General features: G+C 44.1%; 2 protein-coding genes, 1 long non-coding RNA gene and 1 other non-coding gene across 5 annotated transcripts in view; 1 reads left to right on the top strand and 3 right to left on the bottom strand.

The window, feature by feature from the left end:
• NSRP1 (nuclear speckle splicing regulatory protein 1) overlaps positions 1–8,188 on the bottom strand; it is a 37,195-nt gene extending 29,007 nt beyond the window's left edge. Inside the window, exons 1-2 of one of the 2 annotated variants that reach the window (XM_038375387.2) lie at positions 8,136–8,188; positions 2,127–2,214 (exon numbers count right to left, since the gene is read on the bottom strand). In XM_038375387.2, the coding sequence (XP_038231315.1) occupies positions 2,127–2,171 (45 nt within the window). In that variant the 5' untranslated portion in view covers positions 2,172–2,214; positions 8,136–8,188. Of the gene's footprint in view, positions 1–2,126; positions 2,215–7,735; positions 7,881–8,135 lie in introns of those variants that run through there. The other variant, XM_038375381.2, reaches the window with a different exon arrangement.
• The window catches only part of LOC119844506, a 49,975-nt gene continuing 37,946 nt past the window's right edge, over positions 7,938–19,966 (top strand). The window contains exon 1 of the long non-coding RNA XR_005289296.2: positions 7,938–8,473. This is a non-coding gene — a long non-coding RNA (uncharacterized LOC119844506). The remainder of the gene's footprint in view (positions 8,474–19,966) is intronic.
• LOC119844875 lies at positions 8,210–8,366 on the bottom strand. The gene has a single exon (XR_005289423.1). It is a non-coding gene; the product is annotated as a U1 spliceosomal RNA (small nuclear RNA).
• EFCAB5 (EF-hand calcium binding domain 5) overlaps positions 8,789–19,966 on the bottom strand; it is a 61,860-nt gene continuing 50,682 nt past the window's right edge. Inside the window, exons 17-22 of the mRNA XM_043499476.1 lie at positions 18,809–18,912; positions 15,119–15,372; positions 14,638–14,643; positions 14,365–14,588; positions 13,250–13,346; positions 8,789–9,555 (exon numbers count right to left, since the gene is read on the bottom strand). Of these exons, the coding sequence (XP_043355411.1) occupies positions 9,341–9,555; positions 13,250–13,346; positions 14,365–14,588; positions 14,638–14,643; positions 15,119–15,372; positions 18,809–18,912 (900 nt within the window). The 3' untranslated portion in view covers positions 8,789–9,340. The remainder of the gene's footprint in view (positions 9,556–13,249; positions 13,347–14,364; positions 14,589–14,637; positions 14,644–15,118; positions 15,373–18,808; positions 18,913–19,966) is intronic.

The raw sequence follows: 19,966 nt of genomic DNA, 5'->3' as shown, positions 1-19,966 counted from the left end.
GGCGTGCCGAGTCCTTTTGCAGTGCTGTAGACAGCACCGCTGGAGGAGCACTCTGCACCGAGGCGCTCAGGCCCAAGTCTTGTGGTGGACGGAGAGCAGACTCTATGAGGAGTTATTTCAGGCAAATGTCCCTCTCCTTTCTGGTTTGGGATTTAAACACCTTGGAAATTTTACACTTGTCTGCCTGGTGGGCCTCTCCCAGACACCGAAGACAGGAGTCGTGGGGATTGCCCATGGGCATAGGCTTGCCGCAAGAGCTACAAGGTTTGAAGCTCTGGGACAGCATGCCCCATAGGGTACTTGTTGAAGGGGAAAACTCCCAACTGCTATAACTATACTTAACACTAGAGATAACGACTAACTAACAATAGGTAACTATATACAGAGATAAATAAGATAGCTAGGGAGTAGTGGAGCACTTGAGAACAAGAGACCACTGTTCCAACAACCGTCACTGGCAGTAAGAAGGAACTGAACGGGGGTTGGGCCAGCAGGGTCGTATATAAAGCGCCATATCGGCACCACTCCAGGTGGCTCCACAGCCGGCCTGATGGGTAGCTGCTAGGGAAAACCTTCCAACAGCTGTGAACGCAGTGCGCGCACACCTTACTGGAATTGATATGAGCAAGCACTCGAAGAAGAACCAGAGTACATGTTTAGGTAAGTCATGTACTAGCAGTATTGAACACTGTCCTAATGCTCTACTTGAAATGTCATGGAAGTCATCATCCAGAAATCAAATTGCATCATCAAGGAAAAGAAATACAAAAAGCATATGGCATTCTTCCATATCCCAATCAACTACTGACAAAGCAGGAATTCTTTAAACTCTACAAAGTTTAGATTTCGAGAAGATCATTTCACTTCCTAATTATGCTCCATGCCAATTATGAACTCAATTTTTGAGTATGCTTAACAAAAATAAGCTGTCAAAGAATCTTTGTGAGGTTTGGCCCAGATCCTGCAAAAATGTACTTAACTTTACTCTCACAAGTAGCACCACTAAATTAAATCAGACTACTCACGTAAGTAAACTTAAGCATGTGGGTAAGTGTTTACAGGATCGGGACCTTTGTTTGTAAAATTTTAAAGATGAACAATAATTCATCCTTGTGGTTAATCCAATCTGTTTACAAAAATATCTGACTAGTGCAGTTACTTCATTCTGTTTCTGAGACTTACGAGACATTTCATCTTTTATTTTGTCCATATGTATAATATGTTTAACTTGCTCACCCAGTCACCAAACAAGTCTATGGAATATTTCCCTTTATATACAGGAATAGAACATGTCAGACAGAGCTACAAACATAGTGATATAGCGTAATTTTACCTATATAGACTCATAACTCACAAGTGATAAACCTGCGATAAATTATACTCCTTTTCACACTATACAAAGCAACTTCAAAAGCATATGGCATAACCAGACAACTCTCAGGTGCACAACTCTGACTGTTTCTTATCTATTGTGTTAAAATAAAAGAATTTTCATACACATCAGGGTTAATTTTGCACTGTTTTCATTAAGATCCAGATAGGACTTCAAATGAAGTTGGATCAGGCTATTAGAGCACTGATTTGTATTACAAAAATACCTAAAACAAAATGTACCCCTTAAAAACAGTACAGAATTCTGTGAACTTTAAACTGCACCATGTTCTTCAGAAATACCCCAGACTACACACTTTTAGAAGCATTAGCGTAGACTTATTTTAATTAGGAGAGACAAGCTGAAGAAATGAGCTGTTAAAGGTCTTTTGAGTTCTGGACATAACAGTTCCAGAATAGCAAAAATCTATTTCATTTGCAACCTGCCTGGAGCAGAGAAGTTAAGTACTTTGCTCAAGATCACACAAATTAGCAGCAGAATCAAGGAAACAACTCAGAGTTCCCCAGGCCCAGATCTTTGCTTTCACCACTAGATCATGCTACTCAAAAAGGCATTTTTGGAAATGAAATGTATATTGAATTTGGACTTCTTTTGTTATTATAGCAGGTATCTGCCCATAAAATGTTCCCAATCAATATTCAGCTCAAAGTAATCCTCCATTTAACGTACTGAAAAGCAGCAGAAGGAAATGTAAATTTCAATGTTACTCTGGAGAAAATTATTGATAACTAACCTCCTCATCAGAGTCATCTGCGAAGACTGAATGTTTCTTCAACATAAGAGTTTTCTGCAATGCTTTCTTGGGCAAAATAAGCCCATATCTGGGGAAAAAGGTTAGAAATCACCCTTTTAGTATTATTGGAATATAATACAATATATTACTGTATTATTGTCAAGACAAAGGAAACAACCACCCAATTTTAAAAACAGAAAATAGCACACTAGCAAAATCAGCATCAGCGCCACAGTTATTGGGCATAATTTAGAACATTTGGTACAATGTAGCCAACCTTGTCACCCATTCATACGCTTCTCCTACAGCAGTCTTTAAGCTTTTTCCCATGCTACCCACTCTGCAGTCAATGCCCTTCCAGAGCTGGTCCACAAAGCCAGTACCTTCTCACTTAAATCCCTCCTGAAAGCCCACTTCTACCATAAGAAGAAACTAGCTTGGGCTCTTTATTCTGCAAAGGATTAAACATGGGAATAATCTCATACACACGCACACCTCGAAAAATAATTTCCACCAATAACCAAAATTAACAGATTAATAAATTCACAAGCAGCATTTTTCTTACTCGAGTTTGATTTAAGGATATTTACTTTGTATATTTTGATGTGATATTAACAATTTGTGTTTTAATTGTTATAATGTTTTAACTTTCTGAATCTCAACATCTACGGTCATTAAATAATTATTGTCTGCCTCCCGTTATCTAATGTCCCATAATTTTACGCAACTGTGAACATTTAAATTGATAAAAATTGAAAAAATATTTAAAAATAAAATTGATATTATCCATTGAAATTATAAAAAAAAATAAAAATCAAGTTCTGCCAAGCCTACAAATAAGCATTTGTCTTTCTTAAGAGATTAGTTCTACTCTTTTGGGAAGGGTTTGTTAGTACGAAATATGCAGCAGCATTCTCTCACCAACACAGGATACTGTGAGCACATCAAACCTGTAGCTGCTCCCTACAGAGGGTTCCTGTAGAAAAGTGGTTCTTAACCAAGGGTACGCATACCCTCAGGGTACACAGTGGTCTTTCAGGAAGTACATCAACTCGTCTATATATCTGCCTAGTTTTACAACACTCTACATAAAAATCACTAGCAAAGTCAGTACAAACTAAAATAACGTACAATGACTTGTTTATACTGGTTCTATATACTATACACTGAAATGTAAGTACAATATTTATATTCCAATTGTTTTATTTTATAATTATACGGTAAAAATGAGAAAGTCAGTCATTTTTCAGTAATAGTGTGCTGAGACACTTTTGTATTTTTAGGTCTGATTTTGTAAGCAAGTAGTTTTTAAGTAAGGTGAAACTCGGGGGTATGCAGGACAAATCAGACTCCTGAAAGGGGGATAGTAGTCTGGAAAGGTTGAGAGCCACTGCTACAGAATATCAAGTCAAGTTCAAGGTCTCAATACTATTTTCAAGGCATGCAGAGGCCTGGGCCCAGGCCATCTAAAAGATCACCTATTATTATTTATTACTTGTACTGCACAAGTACACCAGGACCTGAAGATTCCGAATTAAGTCTGTAGTTGATAACTCTGCTCACATGCACAAATGAACTTTATGGTGCAAGAAACAGAGCTTTCTCAGGAGGCTGGTCCTGGACTGTGGAACAAACTCCCACAGGAACTAAGAAATCCCAAACCTCACCCCTTCCACTCCAAATTAAGGCACACCTCTTTGACTGGACCTCTTGTGTATATACACACAGAACTACAGGTACATTAAAAACAAAAAACAACAATACAAAACACTCCATTGCACACACAATTCCCCTCCCCGCCCACAGCAGGATGATAGGTTTCAGAGTAGCAGCCGTGTTAGTCTGTATTCGCAAAAAGAAAAGGAGTACCGGTGGCACCTTAGAGACTAACAAATTTATTAGAGCATAAGCTTTCGTGAGCTACAGCTCACTTCATCGGATGCATTTGGTGGAAAAAACAGAGGAGAGATTTATATATACACACACAGAGAACATGAAACAATGGGTTTATCATACACACTGTAAGGAGAGTGATCACTTAAGATAAGCCATCACCAGCAGCAGGGGGGGGAAGGAGGAAAACCTTTCATGGTGACAAGCAAGGTAGGCTAATTCCAGCAGTTAACAAGAATATCAGAGGAACAGTGGGGGGTGGGGTGGGGGGGAGAAATACCATGGGGAAATAGTTTTACTTTGTGTAATGACTCATCCATTCCCAGTCTCTATTCAAGCCTAAATTAATTGTATCCAGTTTGCAAATTAATTCCAATTCAGCAGTCTCTCGTTGGAGTCTGTTTTTGAAGCTTTTTTGTTGAAGTATAGCCACTCTTAGGTCTGTGATCGAGTGACCAGAGAGATTGAAGTGTTCTCCAACTGGTTTTTGAATGTTATAATTCTTGACGTCTGATTTGTGTCCATTCATTCTTTTATGTAGAGACTGTCCAGTTTGGCCAATGTACATGGCAGAGGGGCATTGCTGGCACATGATGGCATATATCACATTGGTAGATGCGCAGGTGAACGAGCCTCTGATAGTGTGGCTGATGTGATTAGGCCCTATGATGGTATCCCCTGAATAGATATGTGGACAGAGTTGGCAACACACCACTCGATCCATTGTCTACAGCCAAGCGCTACGATATAACCGCATTTGCTCCAACCCCTCAGACAGAGACAAACACCTACAAGATCTCTATCATGCATTCCTACAACTACAATACCCACCTGCTGAAGTGAAGAAACAGATTGACAGAGCCAGAAGAGTACCCAGAAGTCACCTACTACAGGACAGGCCCAACAAAGAAAACAACAGAACGCCACTAGCCATCACCTTCAGCCCCCAACTAAAACCTCTCCAACGCATCATCAAGGATCTACAACCTATCCTGAAGGACGAGCCATCGCTCTCACAGATCTTGGGAGACAGGCCAGTCGTTGCTTACAGACAGCCCTCCAACCTGAAGCAAATACTCACCAGCAACCACACACCACACAACAGAACCACTAACCCAGGAACCTATCCTTGCAACAAAGCCCGTTGCCAACTCTGTCCACATATCTATTCAGGGGACCTGCTTGTCACCATGAAAGGTTTTCCTCCTTCCCCCCCCTGCTGTTGGTGATGGCTTATCTTAAGTGATCACTCTCCTTACAGTGTGTATGATAAACCCATTGTTTCATGTTCTCTGTGCGTGTGTGTGTATATAAATCTCTCCTCTGTTTTTTCCACCAAATGCATCCGATGAAGTGAGCTGTAGCTCACGAAAGCTTATGCTCTAATAAATTTGTTAGTCTCTAAGGTGCCACAAGTACTCCTTTTCTTTCTCCTTACAGTGTGTATGATAAACCCATTGTTTCATGTTCTCTGTGTGTGTGTATATAAATCTCTCCTCTGTTTTTTCCACCAAATGCATCCGATGAAGTGAGCTGTAGCTCACGAAAGCTTATGCTCTAATAAATTTGTTAGTCTCTAAGGTGCCACCGGTACTCCTTTTCTTTTAGCAGGATGATAGAGAAGGAACTACATGTGACAGATGTTAGTCATGCCACTTAAGACACTACTGGAAGGTGATGAGTGCAGTAGAGGAGGGTAGGTAGATAGGCTATCTGCCTTAAGTGATGTAGCTAGGTTGATCTAATTTTTAAGTGTAGACCAGGCCTAAGAGCTCCTAGGGCAGGGAACATGACTTCTTTCCTTTTGGAAAGGCTTAGTGAGTTGTACAGGAAGTAAACAATAATAAATGTGACCCCACAATTAGATTTAGGAAAAACAAATTTTTACTAGCACTAGACCCAATGATATATTTCTATTAATTTGGTTAATTAATGGTTAAACTTATTAATTAATAAGAAGCTTCCAGGATAAACAGTTGCTTTTAAAACAAAAATATTCCCTTGCAATGTTTGCCCTCTCCAAAGTTGCAGCCCCGAGACCCTAGAGCCCAGATTGAATAAAACAAAACAAAGTGATTTGTAAGTCTTCTCAAAAAGAAAAGGTGTACTTGTGGCACCTTAGAGACTAACAAATTTATCTGAGCAGAAGTGAGCTGTAGCTCACGAAAGCTTATGCTCAAATAAATTTGTTAGTCTCTAAGGTGCCACAAGTTCTCCTTTTCTTTTTGCGAACACAGACTAACACGGCTGCTGCTCTGAAACCTGTAAGTCTTCTGTTTATCACACAGCCCCAGGTGAAGATTGTTTCTGAGCATGCCTCAACCCTCCACACGGTTTGTGCAGGGGCCACATGAGTAGCCCCACTGCCCACAGGTGGTGTTTTCAAGAGCTGCCCCATATCCCCACATCTGCCCCATGTCCTCATCTACCATCACCATCCCACCCCCTGCCCCCAACAGTATCACCCTATCTCCTTCCCCAACAGGACCCAGACTCCCCACCAATCCCAGGAGCTGGTGACCCCCTCCATGTCCCCCTGGGGCCCTATCCTCTCAGTCTACCACACAGGACCCTATAGCCCCAAAGCCACTCCTCCACATTGTCATTCCCCCAATGCCACCATCCCCCCAACTGGCCCTCACATCCCCTCATCTCAACCCCATTCCCTTTGACCTCATGCCCCCCCCAGGGCCTCTCTCCCAACCTCCCCTTCCCTGCCCTCCCCCGTGGCATCATCCCCCCCATAACCTCCCATGCCCTCATGGACCTCTCCCCACTTCCCTCCCCCATGGCACCACTCCCTCAGCCCCATAACCTCCCCAGCTCCCATGGGCCTCTCCCCCCAACCTCCCCTTCCCTGCCCTCCCCCATGGCATCATCCCCCCCATAACCTCCCATGCCCTCATGGACCTCTCCCCACTTCCCTCCCCCATGGCACCACTCCCTCAGCCCCATAACTTCCCCAGCCCCCATGGGCCTCTCCCCCCAACCTCCCCTTCCCTACCCTCCCCCATGGCATCATCCCCCCCATAACCTCCCATGCCCTCATGGACCTCTCCCCACTTCCCTCCCCCATGGCACCACTCCCTCAGCCCCATAACCTCCCCGGCCCCCATGGGCCTCTCCCCCCAACCTCCCCTTCCCTGCCCTCCCCCATGGCATCATCCCCCCCATAACCTCCCATGCCCTCATGGACCTCTCCCCACTTCCCTCCCCCATGGCACCACTCCCTCAGCCCCATAACTTCCCCAGCCCCCATGGGCCTCTCCCCCCAACCTCCCCTTCCCTACCCTCCCCCATGGCATCATCCCCCCCATAACCTCCCATGCCCTCATGGACCTCTCCCCACTTCCCTCCCCCATGGCACCACTCCCTCAGCCCCATAACCTCCCCGGCCCCCATGGGCCTCTCCCCCCAACCTCCCCTTCCCTGCCCTCCCCCATGGCATCATCCCCCCCATAACCTCCCATGCCCTCATGGACCTCTCCCCACTTCCCTCCCCCATGGCACCACTCCCTCAGCCCCATAACCTCCCCGGCCCCCATGGGCCTCCCCCATGGCATCATCCCCCCATAACCTCCCATGGGCCTCTCCCCCCAGTCCCTCACTGCCCTCCCCCACGCCGTCACCGCCAGACCCCTGAGCCCCCCAGGCGCTTCTCTTCTCCCCTCCCCGTCCCCAGAGTCCCTCATGGGCCCCCCCCGGGCCCCGCTCACTGCTTGCTCGGCGCCGCCATCTTGGGGTCGGGCGGGCTGCGCTGCTGCATCCGGGCACCGCCGCCTCCCGCTCGGCGCTGGCAGGCGGGCGCCGGTTCCGCCTCGCGCCGCGGGCGGGGGCGGGGGCGATTCGGCCCGGAAATGCGGCGCGCGGAGTTCGCCGCGGGGCGGGGCTTCTGCGCCGCGGGCGCTGTGGGGGGGCGGGAAGCTCGGCGGGGCGCGCCCGAGGCTCCCGGCCGTCTGAACGCGGGGGCCCGTGAGCGACGCGCCGGGGGGGGGGGCATGTTATCCCCCCCTGCGGGCGGGGGAAGCCAAAGGGGCGCTCTCCCGGGGGGGCGTTTTCCCGGCCCCGCCCCAGCGCAGGGGCGACTCGGGACGGACTTGGAGTTAGGGTCCTAACCCCGGCGGGACGGAGACGGTCTGGCCGCCGCAGTACGACGCGCTGAGCTGCTGCGGTCGGTTCAGTTCCGTGAAGCGGTGAAATAAAAACAACAACAACAGGCCGCTGCCACCAATGACGCAGCCGAGTTTCCCGCCTCCGGGGCAATGGCTGGGGTCAGCACCCCCGCAGCGCAATGGCTGAGCCTCGCCCTGGGGAAACCACCTTCCTGGTCATGGTCTCGCCGCTGCCGCCTGGAGACGCTCAACTAGACCGAGCCCTGGCGTGTGACTGACCCACCGAAACACACCGTGTAACCTACAGGCACCCTACCCCTTTTGTTCCCTTCATAAAGCTTAGTAAGTAATTTGTATTCACAGTGAATTGTTTGTGAGCAGCGTCTGAAGGGCCAAGTGCTTGTGGCTCTCGGTATAATATCTGTAAAGACATGCTTCCTAGAAAGATCACTGTAAGTGGCCTGAAAAGCCTTTCCCCCCACCAAAATACGAAACCCACTCGCCAGCGTGAAGTAGCTATCAGATAATCACCATCATTTTATATGGGGAGGTTAAAAGCAACCTGCAATCTCAAACGAGAAAGTATTTGGTAGACATCACACTTTGTCAACTAAATAAAGAAAAAGAAATTTAATTTCCCAACAATTTATTAAAAAACGGATTCTGCCAAAAGATACTTCATTGCAAAGATGGAATCGTGCAACAGAGCAGTAAAGTTCGCTGTAAACAAGCTTTAACACGATAAGAAAACTCCTGTCACATTAAAGCTAGAGGGATTTTCCAGAATAAGTGTACTGCCCATTGGGAGAAGTAAAAGCATGCTCTTCAATCCTTTCTAGGCTTAAAGTGACTTTGAAAATGTCACTTTAGGAAAATGAATCTTTGCTAAATACACAATTCAGAAGGGCTTTTTCTGTTATCATTTATGAATCATGTAATGTGATAGACATACAAGTTATATTTTCAAGTTATATATTATATATCTTGCTTAATCCTCTTCTCTTGTCAGAATTAAATGAAAACCGAATAGTATTCTCTTCAGTCAAGTCTCTTGAGTTTAGAATGACCCACCTATGCCATCAGAATTGTTCCTTTTAACATTTCTAAATAAATTACTGAGATATTCCTAATGATTTTCTACACCTGGTAAGCAACTTGTGTTTATTAGCTATGAATAGCAAACATAAAGCCAAACATTTAAAAGTAACATTAAATAATAGAATCACTAGGGTTAGAGGACAGCAAAACTTCTGTTGACTTGTATGCAATCAGACTGGGTCTTGGAGTCAGAGATGCTAAAGGTGAATCTTGTGTATGCTGTAGTTCCTTTGTGAGCTCTATTAGTGTTAGACAGGTAAGTGCCCAGTTATACAGGTATTCAGCTGGAACTGAGTTATGCTTCCACACCTCTTCTCTAGGTATACCTAAAACAAACAAAATCATAACACAGAAGTCCATTTCAAAACTAGGGCCAATGCTCTAGCATGACTTGCTAGCATAGATCCCTGTACCCATGTGGAGTCCAAAAGTTAGTGGAATATTGCACAAGCTCAGGGGTCCCATACTAGCACATTCTGATGCAGAATCATAACCTAGAGTTTTTCACTTACTGAAGAAATTCAAAGTGAGCATCCCAAGAGTCAAACTGCCCTAGGAAGTTCCTACTTTAAGACTTGAACTACAACCATACTTTCTAGCTGGATGAGAATTAGTAACCATCATCCACTGCTGCATATTTGATTGCCCAACATAGCTTTTCTGCAATAGAAACAAAGGCAAATTTCTACTTTATAAACAGCCATGAAATATTAATCCATGGCTGTTTATAAAGTAGTAATTTGCCTTTTCAATCCATTGAATTTGGTTTACAAATACTATAGATTTTTTAAAATGAGACAAGCAGCATTCACGATTGGTATGTTAGAATGCTGACACCTGTGGGGAGCAAACAAACCCTCTGGCCTTACTGTCTGACTATTCTGTGCAGTGTAGTTGTAGCCTTGTCCATCTCAAGATATTAGAGAGACAAGGTGGGTGAGGTAATATCTTTTATTGGACCAACTTCTGCTGTGAAAGAGACAAGCTTTTGAGTCACAAAGCGCTCTTCTTTGTCTCTCTCACCAACAGTTGGTCCAATAAAAGATATCTCACCCACCTTGTTTGACTATTAGACAGCAAAGTTTATTCTTGTGCTGTTAGATGTGTTTGCATGTCTTTCAGTTTGGATGGTTGGAATGAATCAGCCCTGTAAATGTGCTGGAAAATTCAGGTCTGGGTTCAGTAGGGCAAATCAACCGAGTTTTACCTGAGCTGAACTTGGACCATTGAGTTTCAAAAGGTTCTTTTAACATGTGCATGGTTGAACCAAAGAAAATAATACACTTTTGTGTTGTGCGTGCATCCAACTGTGCATTGACCCAAAGACAAGGTAATAACATAGCATGGCAGAGGCAGGTAGAAAGATCTGTTGAAGGGTAAATACAAATATTTGATATTATGTATTAAATTCCTTTGATAGTTGTTCTTAGAGGAGCTGTAGGAAGGTGACTTATTCTCTCTGGCTCAACTCTCACTAAGATCATAAATGAGCTATAGAAGCTACCATCATGTTTAGACGTGGTTGTAGCCAACACAGTCTAGCCTGGTTTCTCTGAGCAGTGTTTATTTTTCTGAGACCCATGCTACCCATGCCATGCTATAACCTAGTTAGTCTCTATAGCACAGTTTTGTTCTCAGACATGTTTGCTGCCTTTTAAGCCCGTCTGCCACATCCTCAGTGATTCAAGCCGGGACAAGCCAGACAAGATCCTTTCCTTCCCAGTGCTATTTAGTTCTTGTGGAATTGTAGGTATGCATACACTCTTTCAATTTGATGCCATGATTCTTCCTAATTATTTTCCATTTGTGAAATCTGAATTATGTACCAACCAGGGATAATTATTGCTGTCCTGGATTGCCTGCGATAGCAGGGGACTGGACTTGATGACCCCGGAGGTCCTTTCCAGTTCTGTGTCCTATAGTCCTGTGCTTTTATTTCTGTTCGTGGTCACTTTGGCGAGTTATACAAATCTCTGCTGCACGTAAGTCAGGGGTAGTCAATAGGTGGGCTGTGGACCAAATCCAGACTGCCAGATGCTTTTGAACGGACCCCAAAATCTTTTTATTTACTTATTATTATCATATTGTTATTACTATTATTATTTATTATTATTATTATTATTTTCTCTGGAGTCTGGCCTTTGACTATACCTTGACCAAGAAACTTGGACCTTGACAAAAAATAATGACTACCCTGACCTAAGTTGTGAGGGAGATCAGATGTGTCTTTGCTGTTCATCAGGTTGCTTTAGAAGGCAGATATTGGTCTAATTTTGTCCTGACTTGTTTTAGTTCATCCTGCTCTAAAACAGATTAACTGGTTGTACTGATTTTAAATAAGGGTATGGAAGTTCCTCTAGAATGTCTGTATGAATCCATAAAGAAATCAGTTAGATGCTTTCAGAAAGTCTCTTCCATTGCAGCCTGATTTTATTTTTTATGGACTAGTTGTATGTTTTATAGATTCTGCTTTAATAAAATATGTAATTAAACGTGACAGCTGTTACTCTGTAATCTGGTTCGTTGTAATGGGAGGTTTCAACTTAATAAATCAATTATGTATAAATCAATTCCATCTTTTACTGTTTACTTGTATTGTGATAGGATTTGTGCTAGGTGCAGTGCTAGGCTTTAATACTAGACATTTGACATTAAAATGCTAGTAAAAGTGAGAAAAGCAAAGTGCTTTTTCCATGTTCAGATTCTGAGGTTGAAGTTTAGTTGCCCTTTTCAGCTATTTTGATATGTACCAATTAAAAGTCACTAGTAGGTACACAGCATTAAAGGGACCTGGACTAATTCTGATGTGTATACCACTGAGAAGTTGTATTTTACAATTCTCTGTTGCTTTACTGGTACATGGTGTAGGCAGTTAAGTGCTTCATATTATATTACAGTATAGGTGTGTGGTGCATGTGAGGAAAACACAGGAACATGTATCTATGTAAATGTAATACATTTTGAAATTGATACATATGACTGTCAGTGGTATTTGCATTTAGACCACTGAATTGTCTCCTCAGTTCCTAAATCCTAATTGGTTTGAGTCCCAGAATAGGTTACATGCCACGTAACTGTTCCTTTGTAGAATAGCAGCAGCTTATCTTTTACAAATGTAGAACTATATTCTCTCCATCTACATCCAGGGCTTGAATTGTGGGGAAAGAGGGGCTGCGTGGGGCTGCTCTTGTTGCTGCAATAAATTAGTTTAATATCAGAAGGGAAGGAGCCAGGCCTGGTTAAATGTTTACTGTTCATGCCTAGGCTACATCTATAAAAAGGTATGTGTCAAGGTAGCATCAATAAATAAACCAAGTTTAATTAGTGAGTACCAACCGCTCATCTGATTTTAACAGACCCTCCATCTAGCAACAGCTCAGCAAAGGACAGTTTGTTCTTTAAACAAATTAAAGAGTATTGTTTGGAGGGGGGCGTAATATAAAAAGATGCTGTTGTGAAAATCTAAACACAAATCAACAGGAAACCTGTGTGTTCCTGTTATAGATGTTCAGAATTATAACAGCTTCTTCTGTGTCCTACCACCCTGGAAAGCTCATCCTCATGAGGAGAGAGAGAAAGACGGACTGAGGCCCAGATCCTTACTTGCAACCAACAAGCACTTGGTGTGTCTGTGGGCTGTTGTTTACAAAGATGGTGATTAGCCATTTTGTGGTCCCCACCAATCCTGGGGCTGTTCTGACCTGGGTCAGGTCCCTGGTACAAGTCAGAGCAGCCTGAAATGTATAGAAAAAGAGTTTACTCATCAAAGTAACTTTTGTTCTCCGACATGTGGTGATGGAACCCATTTCAAAGCAGATCGGCTGCCATCTCTTAGAGCTGTGAGTTTTGATATCATACTTAGCAGGGCTGTCTTTCTTATTCATCAAAAAAGATTCCACAGAAGTTTAGAATGCTTTGTCTGTAGTTTAAATAGTTGGGGGACCAAAAATGCAGCTGAGAGTTCATTGAGACAATACTTAGATGCAACATGTGACCCCAGAATTCGTTTTTGATATATACCTTTGATACAGTTAGCCAGCAGCCCCGTCTGAACCTGCACATACGTGGCAGTTGGGTCAAAGAGGCAAATCTTTTGAATCAAATCACCATCAAGTTTCTGCAATGCAAAGAATAGAATCACAGGGTGGTCAGGAAAAACAGGAAAAGGTTACAAAGTTACTAAAGGTAGCCAAGCCAAACTGGTGTGAAGTTTGTGGGAACACTGATGGAGATGGAGAGGCAGAAGGGAGTGGAGATATGATGGCAGGAGGCTAGGAAGACTGAAAAATTGAAGAGTGGGAGGGTAGGTGAGTGAGCGTACGAGGAGCAAAGGGATGAGGGGACCTATAAGTCTTCCAATGGTTCTTAATATGATAAAATTTCCTTCCAATATAATAGTAAATTGACTGTAATGCTACATCTGTTTATTCAACCGTATTCTCTGTGCGTGTTTATTTATACAGAGAGATATACATTAGATTTGTATTTTACACTGATACCTTTGCTATATATAACACCTCTCTAAAACCCTGTAGAAACAGAAATCATCATTCCCAGTTCTGCTGTCCAGGCTTGTAATTTATCTTCTTGAATTATGTTTACTATGGGACTTTATTAATATTGAAACAAACAAGGAAGTCTAAATTGCCAGTTGGTTATGACGAGGGACTGGAATATGAGGAACTGGAAAGAAACAGAGGGAAGAGGGCTGTAACAAGAAGTACAAAGGAGGGCAGAAGGCACACTGAAATCAGATTTTTTTTTTGTAGAATCTGTTGAAGTTTTATAGCAAATCACATTCCATATTACATTTTAAAGATATACATGGTAAATTAATGTTGCTGTTCGTTCATGGAACTTGGTAAGAAATGGATATTTTCTCCTTGTTTATCTACTACTTAGGCATAGATATAAATTATAGATTCATAGTGATATATAGATATATAGATTCTCCACTTTTTTCCTTTCTCCACTCTTAATGAAATCTGGTCTGTTAACCACTTAGGCCCACTGCCTCCCCACTGCTCATATCTCCAGGAGCATATTTCTTTCTCATATCACCCTTGACAAGTCCCATTGTGTCTTTTTGGGTTGTTTGCCTAAACAGAGAGTGGCTCAAGAACTTGATATCTCACCAGTACACAATGACTCCAGTTCACAATCTTCTCCGAACCTACCCACTCTGGGTAGAAAAGAAGCAGCACACCCTTTAGTATGTTATGCACCATGGCTGAAGGCTCTGCATAGCTCTTTATGTTGGCAAAGGACTCGGGATCGAGTTTCTGGATACACTCACGCAAGTCCTGCAACATGAGCTGATGAAAGAGAATCTGTGCGTGCCTCAAATCCGCAACGTGCTCTGCAAATGGAATCACAAGCCAACCTTTCAAGGAGAGGCTCAGAAACACCTGCTACTGAAGATGTAAGGTTTGAATGCAGGGGTCTGCCCTCCTTATGATTAACTTTCCCTTCCAGTTCTAATACAAATAGTATTCACAAATGGTCTGTTTACGAACAGCCCAGGAGTCTGTCAGTGTTTTCAAAATGTATATGGATCAGGGGAAGGGAGGCAAAGCTCATGATCTGGGTTCCATTCTGAGCAACCCTGAAAAACACACAGGCCCAGACCCTCAAAGGTAGTTAGATCCACCTAACTCAATACGAATAAATATCTGTGAGGAGCTGGGCCGGAGCCTCTGAAACATTCTTCCTCCCTTGCTGTTTTCCCCAGAGTCTGCTGAGATTTGGGGTTCACTTAAACTTGGTTTAAATGACTGAAGTATGTTTTTATTTGTATTTTTGTACTTGTCTGAGTGCTGTCTTGACTTTAATTTTACTGAGATTCCTAATATCAGCTAAAGGAACCGTATGGGCCTGCATGCACAGTACCTAGGACATAGCTTGGGTCTGTTTCCCCTGAAGACTCTTTCAGTATCTCGGAGCAAGCTGCCTGGGCCATCTTCAGCATTATCTGCAGGTCTTTGTGCTCATGAGGTGGTAACCTCTGGTAATGTGCAGGGTTGAGATCAAACACCCCAAAGGCCCGTCCTGTTGGCTCACGGAGTGGAACTGCAATGTGAGGCTCTCCATAGGCAAAGGTGCTAATGACCTCTGAACTGTCTGTGCACTTGAAGAGGTAATCTCTGAAATGACAGTAGAATGAGGACAAGATCATGAACTTTACAACTCCAGCCTTTTTGGCAACTACTGTAGCATTTGCAGTGAAGGACCGTACATACCTTGCTGTTGAAGGGAAGGAATTTTTATATTACTAAAACAGCTGCTTTGTTCCCTGTGGCCTACATGCAGGCAGATACAGACAGCATTCCAGCCATACTGGAAGGATAGAAATAGCACTTCGGAGCACAACTCTGCTCATCCTAGTCTAGTATTGAGAATCATAAGGGTTTAAACAAACACTAAGTTAGTGTTGTGTTCTTGCTGCAAACACAGTTTCCGGTTCAGAGTGATGTTGACATTTGCTCCGTGGAGTTTCACAAAAAGTAAAAACATCTGCTGGAACAGCAAGTAACTTCTTGACTAAGTTCAGCAGCAAGAGAAGATGTATGTAATAGCTAAGCCTGTGAAGACCTTGGCAGTTGAAGGCAATAACTACACAGTAGAATGTTTCAGAGGAAATGAGGATAACAGAACCAGGAAAAAGAAAGGGAGTACTTGTGGCACCTTAGAGACTAACGAATTTATTTGAGCATTAGCTTTCGTGAGCTACAGCTCACTTCATCGGATGCAGCTCACGAAAGCTTATGCTCAAATAAATTTGTTAGTCTCTAAGGTGCCACAAGTACTCCTTTTCTTTTTGCGAATACAGACTAACACGGCTGCTACTCTAGAACCAGGAAAAAAGATACATTAATTTAAAGAACAGAATGTTCAAGGTATGGGGCCTTGCCCTGCAAACAGCCACTACCAGACACCGTGCTTTCTTGAAGTATATGGAACTACTCATGTGAGTAAGCATTATGCTTGGTGTTGAATGTGTACAGGATCTAGCCCAAAGAAAAGATTCCTAACCCTGGATAATTTATTACCACACACACACACACACAACAGATACCATGGGAGAGAGCAAGTGATAGACAAATAGACACCACTCCCACAGACTGTATACAAAGTGTATGCATATTCTGCCAATGGTAGGCCAGACACTACAATTGGACTTAACCTATCAGCCTAATCTTCTATCCAGCAGCCAGCCTCCTGCATGTGACAGTATCATAGAATCATAGAATATCAGGGTTGGAAGGGACCCCAGAAGGTCATCTAGTCCAACCCCCTGCTCAAAGCAGGACCAAGTCCCAGTTAAATCATCCTAGCCAGGGCTTTGTCAAGCCTGACCTTAAAAACCTCTAAGGAAGGAGATTCTACCACCTCCCTAGGTAACGCATTCCAGTGTTTCACCACCCTCTTAGTGAAAAAGTTTTTCCTAATATCCAATCTAAACCTCCCCCATTGCAACTTGAGACCATTACTCCTCGTTCTGTCATCTGCTACCATTGAGAACAGTCTAGAGCCATCCTCTTTGAAACCCCCTTTCAGGTAGTTGAAAGCAGCTATCAAATCCCCCCTCATTCTTCTCTTCTGCAGACTAAACAATCCCAGCTCCCTCAGCCTCTCCTCATAAGTCATGTGCTCTAGACCCCTAATCATTTTTGTTGCCCTTCGCTGTACTCTTTCCAATTTATCCACATCCTTCTTGTAGTGTGGGGCCCAAAACTGGACACAGTACTCCAGATGAGGCCTCACCAGTGTCGAATAGAGGGGAACGATCACGTCCCTCGATCTGCTCGCTATGCCCCTACTTATACATCCCAAAATGCCATTGGCCTTCTTGGCAACAAGGGCACACTGCTGACTCATATCCAGCTTCTCGTCCACTGTCACCCCTAGGTCCTTTTCCGCAGAACTGCTGCCGAGCCATTCGGTCCCTAGTCTGTAGCGGTGCATTGGATTCTTCCATCATAAGTGCAGGGTCCTGCACTTATCCTTATTGAACCTCATTAGATTTCTTTTGGCCCAATCCTCCAATTTGTCTAGGTCCTTCTGTATCCTATCCCTCCCCTCCAGCGTATCTACCACTCCTCCCAGTTTAGTATCATCCGCAAATTTGCTGAGAGTGCAATCCACACCATCCTCCAGATCATTTATGAAGATATTGAACAAAACGGGCCCCAGGACCGACCCCTGGGGCACTCCACTTGACACCGGCTGCCAACTAGACATGGAGCCATTGATCACTACCCGTTGAGCCCGACAATCTAGCCAGCTTTCTACCCACCTTATAGTGCATTCATCCGGCCCATACTTCCTTAACTTGCTGACAAGAATGCTGTGGGAGACCGTGTCAAAAGCTTTGCTAAAGTCAAGAAACAATACATCCACTGCTTTCCCTTCATCCACAGAACCAGTAATCTCATCATAAAAGGCGATTAGATTAGTCAGGCATGACCTTCCCTTGGTGAATCCATGCTGACTGTTCCTGATCACTTTCCTCTCCTCTAAGTGCTTCAGGATTGATTCTTTGAGGACCTGCTCCATGATTTTTCCAGGGACTGAGGTGAGGCTGACTGGCCTGTAGTTCCCAGGATCCTCCTTCTTCCCTTTTTTAAAGATGGGCACTACATTAGCCTTTTTCCAGTCATCCGGGACTTCCCCCGTTCGCCACGAGTTTTCAAAGATAATGGCCAAGGGCTCTGCAATCACAGCCGCCAATTCCTTCAGCACTCTCGGATGCAATTCGTCCGGCCCCATGGACTTGTGCACGTCCAGCTTTTCTAAATAGTCCCTAACCACCTCTATCTCTACAGAGGGCTGGCCATCTCTTCCCCATTTTGTGATGCCCAGCACAGCAGTCTGGGAGCTGACCTTGTTAGTGAAAACAGAGGCAAAAAAAGCATTGAGTACATTAGCTTTTTCCACATCCTCTGTCACTAGCTTGCCTCCCTCATTCAGTAAGGGGCCCACACTTTCCTTGGCTTTCTTCTTGTTGCCAACATACCTGAAGAAACCCTTCTTGTTACTCTTGACATCTCTTGCTAGCTGCAGCTCCAGGTGCGATTTGGCCCTCCTGATATCTTTCCTACATGCCCGAGCAATATTTTTATACTCTTCCCTCGTCATATGTCCAACCTTCCACTTCTTGTAAGCTTCTTTTTTATGTTTAAGATCCGCTAGGATTTCACCATTAAGCCAAGCTGGTCGCCTGCCATATTTACTATTCTTTCGACTCATCGGGATGGTTTGTCCCTGTAACCTCAACAGGGATTCCTTGAAATACAGCCAGCTCTCCTGGACTCCCTTCCCTTTCATGTTAGTCCCCCAGGGGATCCTGGCCATCTGTTCCCTGAGGGAGTCAAAGTCTGCTTTCCTGAAGTCCAGGGTCCGTATCCTGCTGCTTACCTTTCTTCTTCTTTCTAGTAGCTAAGAGAAGAATGCAGCAGCAAGTCTAGCCGTTGAACTGTTCTTAGTTCACCTCTGCTGAGTGCTCTTTGCATGTGTTACAGCATAAGCATGGATGACTATTGTAAATTCCTACAGATGGCGGAAGAGTCTCAAACCCACCTGAAAATATTTTCTCTCCTGCGGAGAACAGTGAGAGGGGAGTGGATTTCCATGTGCCCAGAGTGATCTGTAGTCATCATCTCACGCAAAATGTAGTCACCTGTCTTGAAAAGAGGAAAGGGTGTTTTTGTTGCATTCAGGAAACGAACATCCACGTTGAAGCTTAGAGAGAGAACCACTGCTTGCTTCTTAGGGGAAAGCTCTCACTCACATTCACCCTCAGTGGGATGATTTAAGGACAGCTTCTAACCAGGTGTGTTTTTGTCCCCACAGCCCCAGATTCTAGCACTCACCGTGCACCACAGATATGTACAACATCTTCCTTCGACAGGCCTAATTAAACTTATCCCCGTGCTCCAGTCCTGAAGGATGCCAACAGGTGGATGAGCCTCAGCCTAGTGAGAGGGCTACCTATGGACAGTTCATTTTCACTTCAGTTCCCATGGTACAATAGCCTCCATAGACACTGCGCTCATGTCGGTGTATCTTGCCAGATGAAAAGCACACAACCATCTTTAGGAAGCAAACAATATGACATATGGGCAGCCAACAAGATGAAAATGTAAAGCCAGGAATGAAAAATAAGTTGCCAGTGGGAAACCTGTTTATCACAGGGAAGCAGCTGAGCAGTGGCTGCAGCAGCGACCGTAACACAAGCTCAGTCCCAAACATTTCATCCTCTTGCTTTTTATCTACCTAATTCAGTTTGAGGTAAGCTGACAAGCATCCCAGTGTCTCAGTGCCTGCTGCATAATTGGAATATGAACTACAGGCGAGTGGGCTGCCCATACGTGTTAGCTAATTGCGAGCAGTCTGCCTCCTGGTTTGTATTTACATTTTGCCTGCTGATGTTGTTTCAGGATGAAGAGCCAGAACATTAACCATTTTCCCTTTCCATACCATAATCTTGGCTGATTTTTTTCCTCCATAGTAGAGCAGTTCCCTTTTAGGACTGATTTGGCAGACAACTGCAGAGTGGGCTAGCCTGGTGACCATGTGGTTATTGTTCTATACTTCCACAGGCCGCTTTGCATGCAGTACTGGGTCTGGTGTCTTGCTCTGTTGGCTGGTAGGAGCCAGGAGTACTAAAGGTCCAGTACCTTTAGCTCATAGGAGAAGCTTACTGAGGGTGCTGCTGCTGATTTTAATGCAGGAACT

Source organism: Dermochelys coriacea, chromosome 17 (assembly GCF_009764565.3).
Source record: "Dermochelys coriacea isolate rDerCor1 chromosome 17, rDerCor1.pri.v4, whole genome shotgun sequence".
NCBI lineage: Eukaryota > Metazoa > Chordata > Testudines > Dermochelyidae > Dermochelys > Dermochelys coriacea.
Note: the sequence above shows the minus strand (reverse complement) of the source record. Positions and strands in the feature narration are given on the sequence as shown.